General features: G+C 42.5%; 1 protein-coding gene across 1 annotated transcript; it reads right to left on the bottom strand.

The window, feature by feature from the left end:
- Positions 1–14,333: 14,333 nt before the first annotated feature.
- Positions 14,334–16,850, bottom strand: LOC139766726 (putative nuclease HARBI1). Its single transcript, XM_071695647.1, has 2 exons — positions 15,537–16,850; positions 14,334–14,342 (listed from the first exon to the last, which is right to left on the bottom strand). Exons 1-2 carry the CDS (start codon positions 16,848–16,850, stop codon positions 14,334–14,336), a joined length of 1,323 nt encoding a protein of 440 aa, XP_071551748.1.
- Positions 16,851–20,000: the final 3,150 nt, after the last annotated feature.

Here is a 20,000-nt window from a genome sequence, read left to right as displayed (position 1 = left end):
ATTTAACCCCAACAAATCTGTCATCTAATTGAAGATCTTCATGATCTAAATATGTGGGAAAATCAAATATGATAATCTAGGTGCATGTCTGCCTTCCATCTGGTCCCTCCATAATAACACCTTCAGAACCACAAGTGGGTAAGAAATCTAACAGTATCATTGATCTTGACAGACACATAAGGTCTATATCTTCCTTGAACGAAACCTTAAAACTCTTGTGGTATCTATAGAGTCGTACGTACTGCCCCCTGTAGCTTCTGGTGAAACTCCAGATGTACTGTAAATGGGGAAATATGGCCTCAACCTACCCAAAGATCACTGTGTCTCTAGCTCTCAGCCTCCAGAGTTAATTCTCTCCATTTCCTCGTCATGCCTATCACTCAGGCGAGGAGGATAACTAACCCTTTAACACTTTGTTATCAGTGTTTTCCCCCTTTCCTCTCACCAGAGATACTTTTACCCTTTGTGTTCATCGCCCCGATACCATCTCGAAGCTTCGTTCATCCCCCTTTGGGCACCCGGGACCATCATTCATGGTCTTAGTTGATGAATTTTGACAATAGTGTTATTATTACCCCTCGATTTTCTCGTCTTAAGACTTGGTATGAAGTGGTTTCTAACCCCCTCCAATTCTAATTCAAAGCCTTGCCCAAGTTATGGGGACACTTGGAGGAAGAGGTACGTCAGGTCAAAAACCCAGACTCAATAATCAACTTTTCAGTTAATGAATCCATTAATATCAATATCGTAACATTTGACAACTTCAATACATATTCTGAACTTACTATTCCTCGCTACTTGGGCCTACAACTTTATTTCTGAGCACAACTCCAGCCCAATGATATGAGATATAGACAAACGCATGTGGAACTGCAGACGAAGAAGCCCTGGAGAAAGTAGGAATCCAACCCTAGATAAACACACCTTTTGAATCAACGCTCACATTTATTGAAATTAAAAAAGAAATCTTGTTGCTACTTAGCGTTGTTTTGGTCGAGGTGTGGCAATGGTCAAATCATTAGATAAATGACTCCCACCTGAATGACAGCTGTAACTTCATGGTTTGGTCAGCCACAATACCTCCCCCACCACTTCCACCATCTTTGACCAAACTTAAAACTCCTTTACCCCCAGTATGGCTGGCTCCATCGGTATTATTTCCATTTGGAACCATCAGCCAATTTTCTTGGGTTTGGATGAATCTTCTTTTTTTTCCGAAGCGTTTGTCACCGTTGCCGGGAATTTAGCCCTTACATGGGAGCTCCGGTTGTCGCTGTGGTATTTAGTTCGCCAAATAACTTCTTTATAAATGAAGTCCATTACAAAGTAAAGGATCATACGTGGATGCAGCCAGGATACTTCTCCGTGGTGGGGCTCGCTACGTGGTTGGTAGATGTGGCCCTCCCCGCCACATGGTCACAGTGGTTGACCTAGTTTACGTCAACACATTACGAGGTCAGCCTTCACCAAATCCATATGGCGTTCATACCAGCTTCACCCATATTCCATTTCCTCCAATTCCACTTCTGGGTATTCCACCTCCATATCCACACAGCCAAATTCCACTCCATCCATGACTTCCACGTCCGGGTATTCCATCAATTCCACTCCATCCATCTCTTCAACGTCTGGGTATTCCACCTCCATATCCACACAGCCAAATTCCACTCCATCCATCACTTCCACGTCTGGGTATTCCACTTCCATGTCCACACAGCCATAGCCCATGTCAAATACATGGACATATTCAAATTCCATCTCCTGGACAAAGGAGGATCGTCCTACCTCCTTGGTGAACATTACTATATTGAAGTGTTCGAGGAAAGGTTGAGTGAGCTTGCAAGGCGGAGCAGAGATGTTCACTCGACAGAGGTCACAGCTCAAATGATGCTCTCGGTCCCGGCTCCCGCCCTTATATAACCTGGGAACTGATCATATCCTAGCATAGCTTAATATAGAGAAGTCTAATATAGTGAAGTCAATACTTTAATACAGTTAAGTTTATTTCTGAATAGTTTAATACATGCGCCTCACAACAGTTCCTTCACCCGTACAATGTCCCATCACAGAACACAAGGATTGTCATTATAATTCGTTTTTATCAGCAAAAATTAGATTAAAGTGACTAAAGATAAGTGGTTTAATATGTTATGTGTGTTCTCTGTCATAATAAAGATGGCCATCTACTCTGATGTGTAAAGAAAACATCAATTTTGCCGAGGCTGTGGTGAAGATAAGAACACAATGATTTGATAATGTGGTCATACAATGGTGTAGTCAAGATGTTGTGTTAGGGCTATGTAGTAGAGGTGGTAGTGTAGTGAAGAGGAGGATTTAGTGAAAATATATATGTTTCTTCACGCTGAGCCATTCCATATATATAAATATATCTATAATCTAATTGCGGTAAATTACCATATGACTTTAACGGCACCAGCCAGCAGGAAAAATGTCGGATATAGGAGTGACTGAATATTTTGTCGGGTACATAAATAATTGAATATTTAGTACAATCGATCAAAATGCTTTTTATAGGCAAATATTTTCTGATTTTTCAAATGACTTTTTCCATCTGTTGGAACTTGTGTAAGTAATTAAAGATATGAAAACCGATGGAAAAGTTTAGTTTAACGCTTTTACGAATGTCTTGCTGCGTGTTTGGGAAGAGCAGTAAACTACAGGAATATATTGGTCTAATGTCCCCTGCTCGTCCAACAGCAGATATTGTATGGTCTGAGACATTATTTCTGGTGGAGGTGGATTCTCTCCGGCATTGCGTAAATCACTTCCACAAACTTGCGCCATTTTGCACAAATACAGATCCGATATGATGCATTTCCCAGCTCTGTTACGTTATGGACCCTAGCCATCCTGGCCTAACCTAGCCTAAATAAAAAGGTGTGGAATAATGTGCAACATTTCTCCTTCATTACAAGTGATAATAAACCTAGGCTATAGAGCAACCAGGAACGTCCATATTTGTCTAACTTCTCACATGTCTGTGTCATCTGTCTGCAAACATGTCGACCATTACCATGAGGGCAATTGCGGCTTTTGATTTTGAATATCACACGTTTCCTCTCTGCCGTGAGATCTTCATACTTGAATAAAATGGTGGGCCGTAAGAAATATATGTCCATCGAAGGTCAACTATATGGCTCAGTTCCATCATCAGTTTCTAAGAAAACTGAAAAGGTGAGGTCCCACCGAGATTCGAACTCGGATTGCTGGATTTAGAGTCCAGAGTGCTAACCCTTACACCATGGGACCTGATAAGAAAAGATGTGATTTCATCTAAATGTTTTACATATAATCAACCAGAGGCCATTCCTCCCTCCCTGCCTGCAGGGTTCAAGGTTTTCTAGAAGGTTCTCGAAAATTCTGGGTAGGAACTGCCATTGAGAGGACGTTGTTATACGTATCATTAATGATATTGTTGTTGACTTTCTGATTTAGAAAGATAGATAGATAGATAGATCGGTAGATAGATAGGTAAAAAACAGATATTAGATAGATCGATAGATACGTAAGGCTGTGTATGTCAACTTTCACAGAAATCATTGATATCTGCGTTATTCTGCAAGAAATACATGTACATGGATGTAGTGATGATATGGGTTAGGTATAAGACCAGTTGTGTTGAGATTGTAGTGATTGTGACCATTGACTTCAACCTTAATAGTGTAGTGAAGATAAAGTTGTAGTGAAGATAAATCTTGAAGTGACTTATAAGGTTGTTGTGAGTACAAGGATGCATCGTAAATGAGTACTTCCTACCTGAAAGTCAACAATTACAAAATTGATCAAGTATAACAACATCTTCGGACAACCAACTACAAACACCAACCATAGAGTGAACCTGACTGTCACCTAACGACGACCTCTCAAAGGTAATGATCTTACCAGAATCTTCGAGAACCTTCTAGAAAACCTTGAACCCTGCAGGCAGGGAGGGAGGAATGGCCTCTGGTTGATTATATGTAAAACATTTAGATGAAATCACATCTTTTCTTATCAGGTCCCATGGTGTAAGGGTTAGCACTCTGGACTCTAAATCCGGCAATCCGAGTTCGAATCTCGGTGGGACCTCATCTTTTCAGTTTTCTTCGATACTGATGATGGCCACATTATTCTGTACGTTATATATACATTAATATATATACATGAATATGTATATATAAACATATATATGGAATAATATGGTTTTATCAATAGCCAGAGACCATTCCTCCCTCCTTGCCTGCAGAGTTCATAGTTTTCTGGAAGGTTCTAGAAGATTCTGGTGAGATAATTGCCATTGAGAGGACGTTGTTATACTTCATATATCTATGATTTTATTATTGTTGACTTTCAGATAAAGATAGATAGATAGATAGATAGATAGATAGATAGATAGATAGATAGATAGTTAGATTGATAGACTGATAGAGCGATATTTGGATAGGTATATAGATAGATAAGTTTCATCAATACTGTATCTTACGCCATCTCCTGTTGCTGGACATATGTTCAACCAACATTGGGAAAACCTCCAGTAGACCTTAATGTAAAGCAAGATAATAACAAAACCTGCAATAAAAGAATACGATCAACTCCCCAGTGCAGAAATATTGTGACCAGAAAGTCTTCTAGCAAGATGTCAGACGTTTCCACGGGAATCACAAACATAACATCAAATATCTGAAAGTCAACAATAACAAAACTAATGATGATAATGAAACTATAACAAGAAAAATGATAAACATATGGAAAATAGAGTTCTGGATCATGCCTCTAGAAAACAAACTTTAACGAAAACTGTGAAAAGAAATACCCATCTGGCTGATACGACACAGTAAAAGAACCATCCCACAACCAACTCTAAACTGAACCTGACTGTCCCCTAACAACGTCCTCTCAATGGTATTTATCTTACCAGAATCTCGTAGAACTTTCCAGAAAATCAAGAACTCTGCAGGCAAGGAGGGAGGAATGGCCTCTGGCTGCTGATGATAATCACATTATTCTATATATATACTTTTACCTACAACCGAAGGTTGACCGCCCACCCCAAGTGGCTACAGAGGTTGTATCCATGAAAGAAACGGACCCACCAACAGACGAATTCGGTTGGCAGGTTGTATCGAAGAAGAGGAAAAAGAAGGTTGCCCAACCAGCCCAACCAGAAGGGTGTAGCAAAGAAATGAAAGAAGGCTGCCCAACCAACCTGGGTGGTAGTAAGGATGGCTGCTCCACAACCCCAGGTCGTTAGGCAGACTGTAGCCATGGAAGAAAGGAAGGCTGCTCGTCCACCAGCCCAGGCACCGAGTGAGCGTGTAGCTATGCTGGCTGACCCACCAGCCCGGGTAGATAGCTACGCCCAGATGGCTATGTCGGGTGCAGCAAAGAAGCAAACCCCACAACTACTCCACGAGGTTTGCAAGCCTGCACCCAAAAAGATGAAGACGAAGGTTGCCACACTACCCAATGCACCACCACATGTCTAGAAAGGGAAAAGGTGGACAGAATGGCTGGAGGTCCCACTCCAACAACAAAATCACCTTAGGAGCCAAGAACCATCCATTATTGAATATATATATATATATATATATATATATCTTTCTTTCTTTCAAATTATTCGCCATTTCCCGCATTAGCGAGGTAGCGTTAAGAACAGAGGACTGGGCCTTTGAGGGAATACCCTCACCTGGCCCAATTCTCTGTTCCTTCTTTTGGAAAAAAAAAAAAAAAAAAAAAAAAAATATATATATATATATATATATATATATATATATATATATATATATATGTAAGTTGCAATATAGTTTGTATATATATATATATATATATATATATATATATATATATATATATATATATATATATATATATATATATATATATATATATATATATATATATATATATATATATATATATATATATATATATATATATATACAAACTATATTGCAACTTACATATAAATAGAATCATCAAGCTTCACTATAATAGCTTTACTATATTTAAATATAAACAAGGTCTAACCGAGGTTACTTGGTTGAGCAAGACGTGAGAATATCATCAATTGGCCCTCCAGCCCTGGGTTGAAATTGTCGTTCTGACGTATTTCGAGCTAGTGCTGATACAGGACCATTGATTATAGGACTATCTTGTTAGTCTGTGTAACTTCGCCTGACCCAATCCACGTCTTCAATGGCTTTCTGTTACTACAAACGGGATTACAAAGGAAAGGCTTCCTTTGTTAGTTTCATGAATACCTTCGTTCAAATGAAGGGAAAGACTATTACTATGAAGCGGTACCTTATCAGCAGGAAAGAGCTGCAGCAACGGTATGAAAGTTACTGCAAGATACATAACGAGCCCGTGGCTTACAACGTAAACATCGGCCGCCATTTGGGTTCACTCGGCATCATGTGTGACACCAAGATTGGACCCGTTGGGAAACAGGAACGATACTATTCTGGTATCATGTGGCTCGATGGCGCAGGATCACCAACTGAAATGCAAAGAAAATGGAGAAAGCCGCCCAAACGTATCATGAAGGCCGTGCAAGAGAAGATCGAGAGGAATCGATTGAGAGACGATATCGCTCACAGTATATTGAAATTTATGCCCAAGACTTCCCCTGATCTCCAGACACAGCCAGTCACAGAGACCACCAGCCCCGCTTCCCAGACACAGCAAGTCACAGAGACCACCAGCCTCGCTTCCCAGACACAGCCAGACACAGAGACCACCAGCCCCGCTACCCAGACACAGCAAGTCACAGAGACCACCAGCACCGCTTCCCAGACACAGCAAGTCACAGAGACCACCAGCCCCGGTCCCCAGACACAGCCAGGCACAGAGACCACCAGCCCCGCTCTCCAGACACAGCCAGACACACAGCCCACCAGCCCCGTCCCCCACACAGAGCCACAAGATCCTGATATTGAGAAGACAAATGAATTTCTCGATGATTTTTTGCTTTCACTGGAGAAGAACTGATAAGTTCCTTATAGACAAGAATCTATATAAGTTCACTTATGGAGTGAGATCTTTGACGGAGCTGTGCTGCCTATAGCACAGCCTACCAAAGGGTGATCTTTGCTGTCGTGCAGTAACCTCATGAGGGCGGAGTCCGGCTGGACTTTCTTTAACGAGGAAAAGATCTCTGCACTAATAGACAACTGTCCTGGCGTCAGGGTAAACACCCATCCCCCCCGAAGCTTGGTTACCTTTCCGTGGTGGGGGGGACTTCATGGATTGGGCAGTAGCAACCATCGTTGGTTGCTTCTGTTCAATCCATGAACGAAAAACCAAGCATCTTGAGCGTAATTGTCGTATAAATTCACTTGGTGTCAAAACTGACGCGAAAGCGGTTGTCTCAATTTTGTCAGAAATGTTTGTGCGTTTCGGCCTGATGGCGGGAGTCGGTTTGGCGCTGTGGTCATGAGGGAATACGAGGAAGATTGGCAACCGTCCCAGAAGTAGCTACAGTGAGGCCCAGCAGCTGTCCCTAATACTGTGGAAGGCACTCATGTAAGGTGTGCAGTGAGGCGCAGCAGTAACAAGGGAAACGGACAACCAAAACAGCAATCTTGATCATCAGGAGGCTATCCAATGCTCAGAGTAGATAAGGACGATTATTGTATGGCTTCGCTCAGAGGATGAAAATCTTAGCCGTGAAAATCAACAAGTAAAATAACTAGTAGTTAGTGGTAGTGAAGTGGAATTACCGTATTTCTGTGGTCTTAATAGTAAAACGAAACTTTTCGTTTTCTCCATCAATCTAGAGGTGTTGTAGACAACCATCCTTAAGGTTGTAAGGTAATGGTAACTACAAGGTTATGACCTCAGCAAATTTGTGATGGAAAGTGCAGGAAATATGGTAATGTATATAATATAGATTATATAGTTGTATAATAAATGTGTATCAAAATTTTGTCTTCTCTGTTCCCGTTCATTGATTCAAATACAGGTAAGTTTTCTAACGAGGTGGGATAAGCTACGTGCACTCGGCTTATGAATGTGGTGACTTTCCCTTCATTACCACAATGTTGTGCTGAACTGAAGATGTAGAATTCCGTAGACGAAACTAAGATAGGAAATCAATCTACATCAAAAATTGAAGGCGCCGCTCTGTGTGTGTGTGTGTGTGTGTGTGTGTGTGTGTGTGTGTGTGTGTGTGTGTGTACTACTTTAATCATTATCACGTGAGTCTTTTGAGAAAGGATTTGTACACTCGTGTTGCCCCGTCTTTTAACCTTGTAAGTGTAAAATATGTTTTCACTCCAGTGTGCATTCACACACACACACACACACACACACACACACACACACAAACATAACCTATAATATTATCTAGTATTTACTTCAGACGGATATCTTACACCTTAATTATAAAAGCCAAAGAAAAATTTATAAAAACATATACATATATTTACACACGTGTAGATATATGTTATGTATTGAAATGGGACGGAAAAATTCCTTATATATTAAGAAACGTGATTGAGGACGTAAAGATTCTGGTACAAATGTAATGGTTATTGTGATAAATGATTTGTTTATGATAGAAATGTATTGTGTTGCATTATAATGGTTGTTCAGAACTAAGGTCTTTAAACCTGAATCAGTGAAATACTATCAGAAATAGAAAACCTGTTAAACATGAACATTTATGTTAATTAACCACAGAATATATTTTCCTCTGGGTATGTAAAATAAAATACAGTACAGGGAGCTAGTTTGAGGAAGAGTATTTCATATTTTAACAAAATATTTACCTCTAATAGCGTCCCTTATCTTTCGTCATCATTTCTTATGTTTCGTATCAAGAAATGTCTTTTATCTAACATAAAAATTCTGTCTAGGTATTTGATTAATGTTGTCCAAGGATGAGCTACATGCCACACGTGGTCAGGTCACAGTGGTGGTGGTCAGGTCAGTGGGCGGTGTGTGTGTGTGTGTGTAGCCCCTGGGTTCATGTTGACCACCGCCACCCACCGGCCAGCCGGGCGGTAGTTTATAACTAAGACTGGTAGTTTCACATGCCACTTGGAGTGTCCCTCACTACAGAACTTGAGCAGCTCTTATCCTGAGGTGGAGCAGTTGATCCTCTCCACCAGGCTGGTACACTTGGTCTGCACCAGGTGGCTCCCTCCTGGTCATCCTGAGTGGTTGGCTGCTGTGTGGGATTTAATGACCATTGACTTGTGAAGGTCATTAGACCAGCCATCATTTGATCATCTGATAAAACATGAAGCAACGCCAAATATTACATGATCCACCTAAACTATTGAGAATGATGAAGTCTGATATTGTTACGTTACGTCATCCAATCTTGCCACTCACATGTTACGGTAATCACGACTACATACATAGTGTTGTTACGACTGATATTACTGTATGTACTGTAGTAAAGTACTGTGGTTATGTGGACACCAGACGAGACCATCATTATGATGTGTCACCAACATATATCTATAATACTTCTATAACCAGCATGATCAAGAAGGTTATAACAGTATTATCCTTGTGTCACCATCATGTATCTATGCTTCTATAACCAGCATGATCAAGAAGGTTATAACAACATTATCCTTGTGTCACCGACATGTATCTATAATACTTCTATAACCAGCATGATCAAGAAGGTTATAACAACATTATCCTTGTGTCACCGACATGTATCTATAATACTTCTATAACCAGCATGATCAAGAAGGTTATAACAACATTATCCTTGTGTCACCAACATGTATCTATAATACTTCTATAACCAGCATGATCAAGAAGGTTATAACAACATTATCCTTGTGTCACCAACATGTATCTATAATACTTCTATAACCAGCATGATCAAGAAGGTTATAACAACATTATCCTTGTGTCACCAACATGTATCTATAATACTTCTATAACCAGCATGATCAAGAAGGTTATAACAACATTATCCTTGTGTCACCATCATGTATCTATAATACTTCTATAACCAGCATGATCAAGAAGGTTATAACAACATAATCCTTGTGTCACCAACATGTATCTATAATACTTCTATAACCAGCATGATCAAGAAGGTTATAACAACATTATCCTTGTAGTTGTTGGATCAGTGTAGAGCAGAGCAATACCTGGTGAACATTACTTCCTGGTGGCCGCCATAAATACCACCAGTGTTTATAAGCTCACACATCACCAGGGGTTAAGATATGGTGTTAGCCCTCACTGCTCTATATAGCACCAGCCACGGTGGCTGGGCCTCCAGGTTATACTTCACTCCTACTCTTCTATATCCCTAACTTCCTTGTGATCATCTCACTTTGAATAACTAGATCTTCACATAACAGTTGTTTGTTTGTTTGTTGTTGTTGTTGTTGTTGTTGTTGTTGTTGTTGTTGTTGTTGTTGTTGTTGTTGTTACATGATGTAGGTTTATGTTCTGCCACTGGACGACTCGTTCTCTGATCTTACCCAACAGATAAATGTTTGTGTCGAGACTCGTCAAGTGCTTATCATACGGAGTCTGTAACACGTAAGTCTGTCTATCGTTCACTATACTGGATAGTAACTGGTAAAGGTTATTAAAGATATCTACAACAGAATCTGTGCCACACAACAAAACATACAAATCACAACATGATGACATGTTTGACCATCAGCAGGTAAGGTCATCAAGCCGCACCATACATACGTCAGACAGTAACATCAGTTGTATAACAGGATGTATATATGTTGTTGGATTTAAGGGCTATCAGCTTGTGGTCATGAAGCCAGAATGTGAACCATAAGTTCAACATAAAATGATCGTCCAGGTCCAGCAGGTAGCTGCATATGAAGCTATGAATGTCTGTCTTCATTACTGACTACGTAGAGGGAAGGGTTTGGCAGGAGGGGGAGTGTGGTGGAGTTTGTTGGAGGGTTTTCGGGAGTGTTGTGAGGAAGAGATAGAAAAGCAGACTGAAAGGAGGAGGGTAACAAGTCCTTGGGCTCAGCCCAGGTGCTACATTGTCAGTCAAGCAAGACATCTAAAATAATCGCCAGGTTGGTTGGTTATTTGGGCTTGTGGCTCATCCACTGCCAGGGTTAATAAAGTCAACAAGTTAGTCATGATCCTCAACCAAAAATACTTGAACACCTTCACGTGTTGAAGATATTTGTAAGGTCATACACACGCTCACTAAATATTTGGCCCATATAAGTAAGGTTTTCACTCCTTTTGATTGCAAGGGTCATACCTGCGGTAAAGGTCATGTTATAACCATCAATTGAATCTTGAAGAGTTTTCCCAGAGGTTCAAGATAATTCTAAGACCGTACACGCTCTCACCCTGTTTGGTGGATTCAAACGTACAGCGACATATGGAAGGTGAGTCAGTAATGAATCCTTTATATATTCTATTTTTAAGTCAGCTAACAATCCTTTCAACGTATTATTGTGTGAACAGATGGAACAACCTAATATAGAAAGATGTACATCCAAGAAAGTCATCAGTGACGACAAGTAAGATAGAAAAACCTGAGAAATGGTTGTTGGTGATAGTGTGAACAGTATTATTATTATTACCACACATCACCAGCACACCTTTGATGGCGCTCCTAACCTTCGTGGCTGCTGCACTCTACACAGGAGCAGGGGATGATGGACACCTTTGAGCAAGAAGAATTCCGACGAGACTGTACTATTTCTCTCCGTCCTTTGAGGATGACACAGCCTTGCTAAGGACGACTTGTCACTGGTAGTGACACAGCTGACTGATGGAGTCCTGTTACACCTTGTGAATAATATCTCATGACCAAAACAGTAGACTGGCCAGGTTGACAAGCGTATTGTGCAATTCAACTGACTAATGATATGATAAAGAAAATTACAAACATAAATATCTCTTGTAAGGATCAAATCCATGATGAAACAAATATAGTTAGAATGATTAATGAAACCGAGTGTGGGAAGTGACACAGCTTTGTAATGCTTGGTCACTTACAAATGATTAATACGAAAGCGTTAGGTATCGACCCGAAGGAGAACATGTATACAAACTTTATAGAAGACATATCTATAAGTAGGTTTACTCTTACGCACTTTTGTGTTACGACCTGGTACGGCGTGGGCCGCACCAATGTCGCCCTAAAGTCGCAGCAAAGCGTGCCCATGACACTGGCGGCATCTGTTGCGGCGCGCCAAATCCGTACGGCGCCGCTCAGATTTTAAAACATTTCAAATTTTCGAGCGGCACCGTGCGGCTTGATGACGCCGCACGAAACCGTAAGCGGCGTGGCGCGGCGCCTAAACAAACACCGCAAGAAACCGCCCGGGTCCGCACGGTTCCGCGCCACACCGTGCCACGTACGGCCTTGAGCGGCTTCATGCTATCCGTACGGGAGTGTTACGGCGTGCTGGTACGGCGTCTTGCGGCGCCCGTGCGAGAGTGTTACAACGTCTTCATACATGATTCATACATCTTGCGGGGCATGCGGCGTGCGTGCGGGGTCCGTGCGGGGTCCGTGCGGCGCCTTCCTAGGGGATTGTAGGGAAAGTTACCGCGTGCCGCCTGGGGAGGTGTACAAAAGGGTCCGGACTGAAAACGGGGCATCATTCGCGCTCTGACAGCCAGACGACACACTTTACCAGCCACTCTCGCTCCACTTTACCACCCAGATGCCTCGTAGGAAGACCACCCCTATGCCTACCCAGGGGTCCCAGGCCACCCAGGACACCCAGCCTGCAGAACCGGAGGAGAGGTCTGAACCCGTGGAAGAGCTGCCCCTTGAGGTCAGCCTATCCAACATCGAGTACCAGGACATCGCAGGCCTGAGTGGTATCGTGCAGCCCAAGAAACGATACCGCCCCAGCAAGAAGGAAATTTCAGACTACAAGTTCACACAAGAGCAGAAGGAGCAGATCGCCGAATTCGTCAAGGAGCACCCTACTTTATACGACAAGCGGGACAAGCAATGGTCGAATCCAAGGGCGAAGGAGGAACTATGGAGGGAACTGGCACGGGGATTCGAAAATTGCACCTTCCAGCAAGTACACAAGTATTTCGAGGCACGGCGAACCGACTTCGGAAAAATAGAGAAGGAGAACAAGAGCGGGGCGGCAGCACGACAACGGACAACACGGGAGGATGAAGTTATGTCAATGTGGGGATTCCTGGGTGGTCACATCACCCACGAACCGACAATACCAAGCGAGCGGTTCTCACCTGCACCTGACGTCGCCACACCAACAATGGAAATAGGTGGAGGAGAATCATCCAGTGGTGACATGTCGGGCCTCTCTGTAACTTCGATTCAGCGGAGGAAGCGGCTGCTGAAGCAGAGGAGGACCGAGAGAGGGGAGCGACGTGTTGGCACACCTGATTCGGCTGAAGAAGCAGTCCACTCGCAACTCAGCAGAATTATGGATCGAATGAACCAACTGATACCTGAAGGGCAAAGCAAGAAACAGCGTACCATCAACGTCTTCGTCCAATACATCAGAGAACACCTCGAGTTCGTGCCAGAAGAATACCAGCAGCCCTTCTTCAACACAGTCATCACTACGATTCACAAATTGGCGGGCCCCAAAGAAGAAAATGCCACGGAGAAAGCAGCTTTGGCTCGGGGGATGCCCATAAACTTGCCGCAAAATCAAACACCCAAAGGGACGCAGACGGAACCAGTGGCTTTAGCTCCCCAACCGATTCCTACACCATCACAACAGCAGTGGATCTCGCCTCAACCCCAGCCGCAACAAATATACTACCCATACATCCCTCAACAACACCACCCACAGCAGCAGCAGCAGTATACACAGCCGACACAGCTGCCGACACCTTCCTTCTTCAGTGGGCGGTCCACACCAGTCAATCTCCCCAACACATCGACTGGGCTGTCGCCACTTGTGCATAGCCTCACCAACATGTTGGACATGCCCGCTACCCCTGAGGCGCCACCCCCTACCCATGACGCAAGTCTGAATACACCAAAGACAACTGCCTCAAAATTCATCACTTCCTGCAGTCTGCCCGTCTCCCCTCATTGGAAGGATGACGAGAAGAACGACACCACACAGTGAAACACGTACTACATCAACACAAACACAAACACATATATTTATAATAATGAAATGTATGTTGATTTTGTAAACCCAACTAACTTTATAGAATTTGTGAATGTTAAAATATTTACTTGCATTTCTATTTCCCTTTTTTGATGCTTTTTTTTTATGTTATAACCAAATATATGCTGATATGCTTCTGACCTATGAACCTGAAGAATGAAATAACATGGCCAAAAAGATAACAGGAAATAATATGATATCAGAAAGATGAAATAAGAAATAAAATGAAACTATAGAATTACTTTAAATCATCTGAAAATATAATATGAAATATAATAGCACAAATATTAACTATGAAATATATGAAATACAATATAACTTGAAAATAAATTATAAACATGAATTATCAACTCATTGGATTTTTTAAGATAACATATATGAACTATGAAATAATTTGAAATGAGAACACATCTTTAACAATAACATGAATAAAGACAGACAGACAGACAGACAGACAGACAAGTAAATAGGTCAATAAAATGATATAATAACTAGAAGGGACAGAACACACATATAATAATGAAAGCATGATATAATGAACATGAATACATACTAATGATATTGATATCCTATTTATAGACTATCCAACATTCACAATCAGAACGCACAGTAGATTGTCGGTATATATGAAACCCATGTAAACTCCCTAATCTCTCGATAGTTGGTTCACTGTAGCCGAGGTGTCCTGTGTGTAGTCACATCTCACAATGTCAGCTCGACCTGTTTGAGACCTGTATGGTATTCAGCCGCTAATCTCTCTATTGTTGGTTCACTGGAGCCGCGGTGTCCTGTGTGTAGTCACATCTCAGCATGTCGGCTTGACCTGTTTGTGACTACGTACCTGTGTGGTTCATCTCCTACTCCAACCGAGTAGGTACAACTCAATTACAGGTCCACTAATTTTATCTCCTCTCTATATGCAAATACATCATGTTAGACAATAGTACTTTAAAATCCTAGACATTGTACCACTGAACTATATTAAGCATATGCATTCACGCACCAACCATCAAGAGGATTTTGGCGCCAGAGTGTGAACTTTAATTATTTAAAACTTTTATATGTTCTTCCCAATATGCTTTTTATGTATTTTTAGTTTATTATAAGTGCACCAACCATCGAGGGGTATTTGGCGTCAGAATATGAACTTTAAATACTGTATTTATGTTATGACCAATATGCTTTTACATGTTTCTTTCTCATTCCTGTTAAGTTTCAGTTCAATATCTTCCAACACCATTTCATATAAGTCCCAATCATCCATCAAATAATCTCTATCACATTAATATGGCTATCAGACAATACACAAATATGGGAGTATCAAACAATGTTAAGTACATCATGAACTTTATTTACAATTATGTACATTCACTGGTTGGGTTGGGTTATATATATTTGTGTGTGTGTCCTCTAGTTGTCAGGAGGAGGTCGTCCTCGAGGAAACACCATTCGCTCTTGCCATTCCACTGCGCCTGCATCCGATGAGTAATACTGGGCCAGGTAATCTCTGACTGCCTTCGCTCGCCGTGTGTAGTTCAGTCCCCTTCTTGCCATGAGTTGTACCATGAGGTTCAGTGACTCCTCCCTCCAAGTACCAGGGACGACATCATGTTGTTGGTCCTCATGGTCGACAACGGTGCGATCAATTGGGTAGTGTTGCAGTGTCAGGTTATGCATGACACATGCACACATCGTTAGCTTCTTGCAAACAGGGACATCTTGTTGCATCGTCCTTCCGAAGATTCGCCATCTCATCTGTAGCAGCCCGAATGCGTTTTCCACCACACGACGAGCGCGAGATAGTCTGTAGCTGTATAGTCGTTCGGTGGGATCTTGTGATTGGTGGGAGTAGGGTTTCATCGTCCACGTCTTGAGAGCGAAGGCATCGTCGGCGACTATGTGGTAGGGGATGGGTTCGTCGTCGTTGGGCAGAGTTGTGTCATGAGGGAAGTGTGCACGGTTGTTATTAATGGCCCTGGCCAGGGTGCACATCTGCCAGGCACCTCCATCCCCAGCGCCTCCTTCTGTACCGACGTCGATGTACAAGAACTTGTAATTTGCATCGGAGAGGGCCATGAGGACGATGCTGTGAAACGTTTTGTAATTGAAGTACAGTGAGCCTCCACCTCTGGGTTTCTTGATTGCGACCTGCTTCCCATCCAGGGCTCCCACACAATTGAAGTAGTTCCACTTTGAGGCGAATCGTTGTGCTACGTTCTTCCATTCTTCTGGTGCCTTGGGGCACTTCATCACTTCTGGTTTGTAGCTGTCGATAATGGCATCGCAGACTATCGGGATAAACCGGCATATGGAAGCCTTGGAGACTATGAAGCTGTATTGGAGACTTGGATAGTCGTTCCCAGTTGCCAGGTGCCGGAGGGTGACCGCCAACTTAAGTCCCTCCTCTTGTGCATTCCGCATTCTAGTGTCCTCCTTCTTCAAAATGGGCGTCAGCCTCTCAACCATCTCCAGGAACAATTCTGGGTAGATGCGTAGGAAATTCTTGTGTCCTTCGGGGTCCTCTTTGTTCAATTCTTGTAGCAGCTGGTCGTAGTTTCCATATAATTGTCGCCGTGTCAGCCACTCCCGACTCCATAACCGCCCTGCCCTGCCGTCCTTTCTTCGCAATCGTTCTGGTGGGTGTGGCACTGCAGTACGTCTTCTTCTTCTCCACTCGTAGACGACCTGGACTGCACAAATACAGAGTACAGCTGCCAAAATTCTCTGGGTCTCCTGGGGTGAGAGGCTCTGGATGTCCATACTGTATGCTGGCTGGCAAAAGAATGAGGCATGTGCTTGCCAGACCTCTATATATACCCTTGGTTCATATCCGACACGGTTTGGAACGGTGCATGTGCAACAATCATGCATCGTTCCACGTCGTGTCTCGTGCACATGTGCGCTCACTCCGCAACAATACCGCAAGCTACCCGAAACAACACCGCAAGCTGCCCGCGACACACCGCAACCACCCGCAATAGGCCGTGCCATGCCGTATGAAACCGCGCCATAAAAAGCCGCAAACACCGCGCCACCGCCGTGACACTGCGCAAGACACCGCAACATTACCGCAACAACACGCCGTAACACACCGTACGAAAACAAGGGACGCCGCCCAATAACGGTCATTTTGCCTCTCAACGCGCCACCTCGCTAGCGTCTTTAGTGCGGCCCGCGCCGTACCAGGCCGTAACACAAAAGTGCAGGAGAAGAAGGCTTGACCTCCGTAGGGGCATACTCCCCCACTGGTGCCAAATGTTGTCAAATAAAAACCGCGCTAATTAACTCCGCGTAAAACTAGTTTCATGTTGCTGTTAAATTTACAATCCCTCACACCGTAAATGAAGGAATTAATTCGGTTATTTCCGTGAAATACGTTCCCGACGGCTGGAAGTAAATTTCACCGGGGCAACGTCGCACTCACGCGGCAGTCACGATGTACGATAATTCTGATTAGGTGAAAATTCTCTCATAATTGCATATTGAAATTAAGACACTTACCTAACCGTGACTTTAAACAAACAAATGACATTAAATACAAATAATCAAATATTCCTCTGCATTCTTTACTTACAAAAGGCATGGGAAGAAAAATGGCGAAATAATACAAAATTCAAAAATCGCCCTTTAATTCATACGATTGCTCGACAAGTCCATACGAGGAGTTAAATCCCGCCGTCATAAATCTTGCCATCAGTTATTTACAAAAATAAATAAATAAATAAACGCCGCCGTAAAGGCTGTGGATTGGCAGGCTCATGGGATGTGTGGGTGGGTGGCAGGCTGGTGGATTGTGTGGGTGGTGGGCTGTGTGGGAGACAGGCTGCTGGGATAGATAAATAAAAAAGTTCCGGTGTGATTGAAGGGTGGTATGGGGGGGAGGGGGTGGCCCCCAGAGAACTAGGATAAATGATAAATGGTAACTTAATGGCTCTGCTAATGAGGAGATGTCTTTAGGAAGCTTCCCACAGTGGGTGTACGTGTGGGGGGAGAGATGGATAGTGTGTGGGGGTCAAATAACGTCTCCAGACACCCCCACACATCTACCCCCCAGAGAATGTAAGGGGGGATCAGAGACGGGAAAAGAAGTGATGGAAGCGGTGTTACATGTGGATCCTTATTATCCCAAAGGATCACGGGATAAACCCACAATAGGATGATGGTTAAGCCACGAGAAACACCGAGGAACGACCCTGGGGAAGAGAATGCATTACCGTACAAAGGGACAGAGACAAAATCCAAACAGTTGGTCCAATACATAAACTAACTGCTGTCTGACTGAACTGTAGAGGATGGGTTAGAAATGGAAGTATGGAATGAGGTCGTGGGTTCAACAATAGATGAAATAGAGGAAATATAAATGGCACGAATTGGCAGATGTTCCCAGGTGTTCAGCTGGATTTATATAGTTATATACATCCTCTACAACTCCTCTGGGTAACCTCCTCCCTTCCTCCTTTGAAAACTACAGAGCAGAGCCAGCGTCTTACACTGGGCTGCAAAATATAGACACATTGTGTTTCACAGAGGGAAATCAGTCTCACACACAAAACAATTTAATGTATCATTACTCTTTAAATGTTTAAACTGGACCAGGACAGTTTAGCCTTAAACCCTGAAGTGTATTAAACGAGTCCCCAAAATTCAATACATTTTCATTATAGATTGTAAGATAATCTGTAATCATATTTGAAATTGTTAATCCATTTAATAATCAGTTTAAGAAATAGAACCCTTCTACTGGGGAAAAAAATTTGACCCTCTCATAAAAAGAATTAGCACCAAAAAATCCATAACTTTTAATTTCAAACTTTGAAAAAAATTTTGAATGAAATTGTTATTGCATTACACAATCTGTGGGTTCAAAAATGGAGCCCCCCTCCTTCCACCCCCAAACCCCTTGAAGAGCAAGACTGAAAGGTTAGAAAATTCTGTGAGGGGGCTTAGGCCACACCACTCGAATCCTCTTTTTATTCATTCCTTGCCCCCAGCAAGAGCAGGACCAGGTCAAAAGCACCAGACGGGGGAAAAAAAAAAACAAAAAAACAAAATATTTGTCATCAAAGAAATCTTTCCAAGGTTTTTATCATATGTTCGAGGAAGTATCCATTTAAGGTATGGAGGAGAGATGGTGTCTCCATCTCTCAAGATAACGGGAGAGATAGTAATGTGACAGTCTCTTTGTAAGTGCTTGAAGAAGTTAGTCAGTCTCTCTCTCTCTCTCTCTCTCTCTCTCTCTCTCTCTCTCTCTCTCTCTCTCTCTCTACAAACACACACACACACACACACACACGCAAGGTGGAAGCAAGCAGAAGAGAAACCCAATGTTCCAAGGATTATTACGAAAAAAAAATTATCTTAGACACATATGTCGTTACTTCACACTCACACAGTACCTCCAAACGCAATATATATATTTCATCGAAGTTTAACATGAGTGTAGGCTGAAAATTCCCTACAGCTGATCAGCCAAAATTGGACCAGCTACATCTACAGACAGCAATAGAAAGCCAAAAATATATTCTTATCACATTTCCAAATTCATATGCCCCACGGAATATGTAGAAATAGGGAGAGGTCTGTATGGGGAGCCTAGATGTGGATATGGGGAAGGGGGGGGGGGGAGCTGTGGCTTCAGTACCTGACATATCACAGCTAGAAAATGGATGTGGGGCGAAGGAGGTCCTCCCTTCGTCTGTTCCTGGCGCTACCTCGCTAACTTACGAAACGGCGAACAAGTGTCCAAAAAAAATATCTAGAATTCTTAAAAAGTAGCCAATTGACTCATGGCAATCTTCTTGTTCTCAAAAGTTTGAATACTATTCAGGGATCAATAATTTCTGTGAAGATAAAGGCAGGTATTATCTCAGTGACCATACAGTGACCATAATTACTATGTATATCACTCCG

This window comes from Panulirus ornatus, chromosome 58 (genome assembly GCF_036320965.1).
Source record: "Panulirus ornatus isolate Po-2019 chromosome 58, ASM3632096v1, whole genome shotgun sequence".
In the NCBI taxonomy this organism is placed as follows: Eukaryota; Metazoa; Arthropoda; class Malacostraca; order Decapoda; family Palinuridae; genus Panulirus; species Panulirus ornatus.
Note: the sequence above shows the minus strand (reverse complement) of the source record. Positions and strands in the feature narration are given on the sequence as shown.

Excerpts from the sequence above, each read along its gene's own strand:
- LOC139766726 (XM_071695647.1), bottom strand. The coding sequence starts at position 16,850 with ATGGACATCCAGAGCCTCTCACCCCAGGAGACCCAGAGAATTTTGGCA.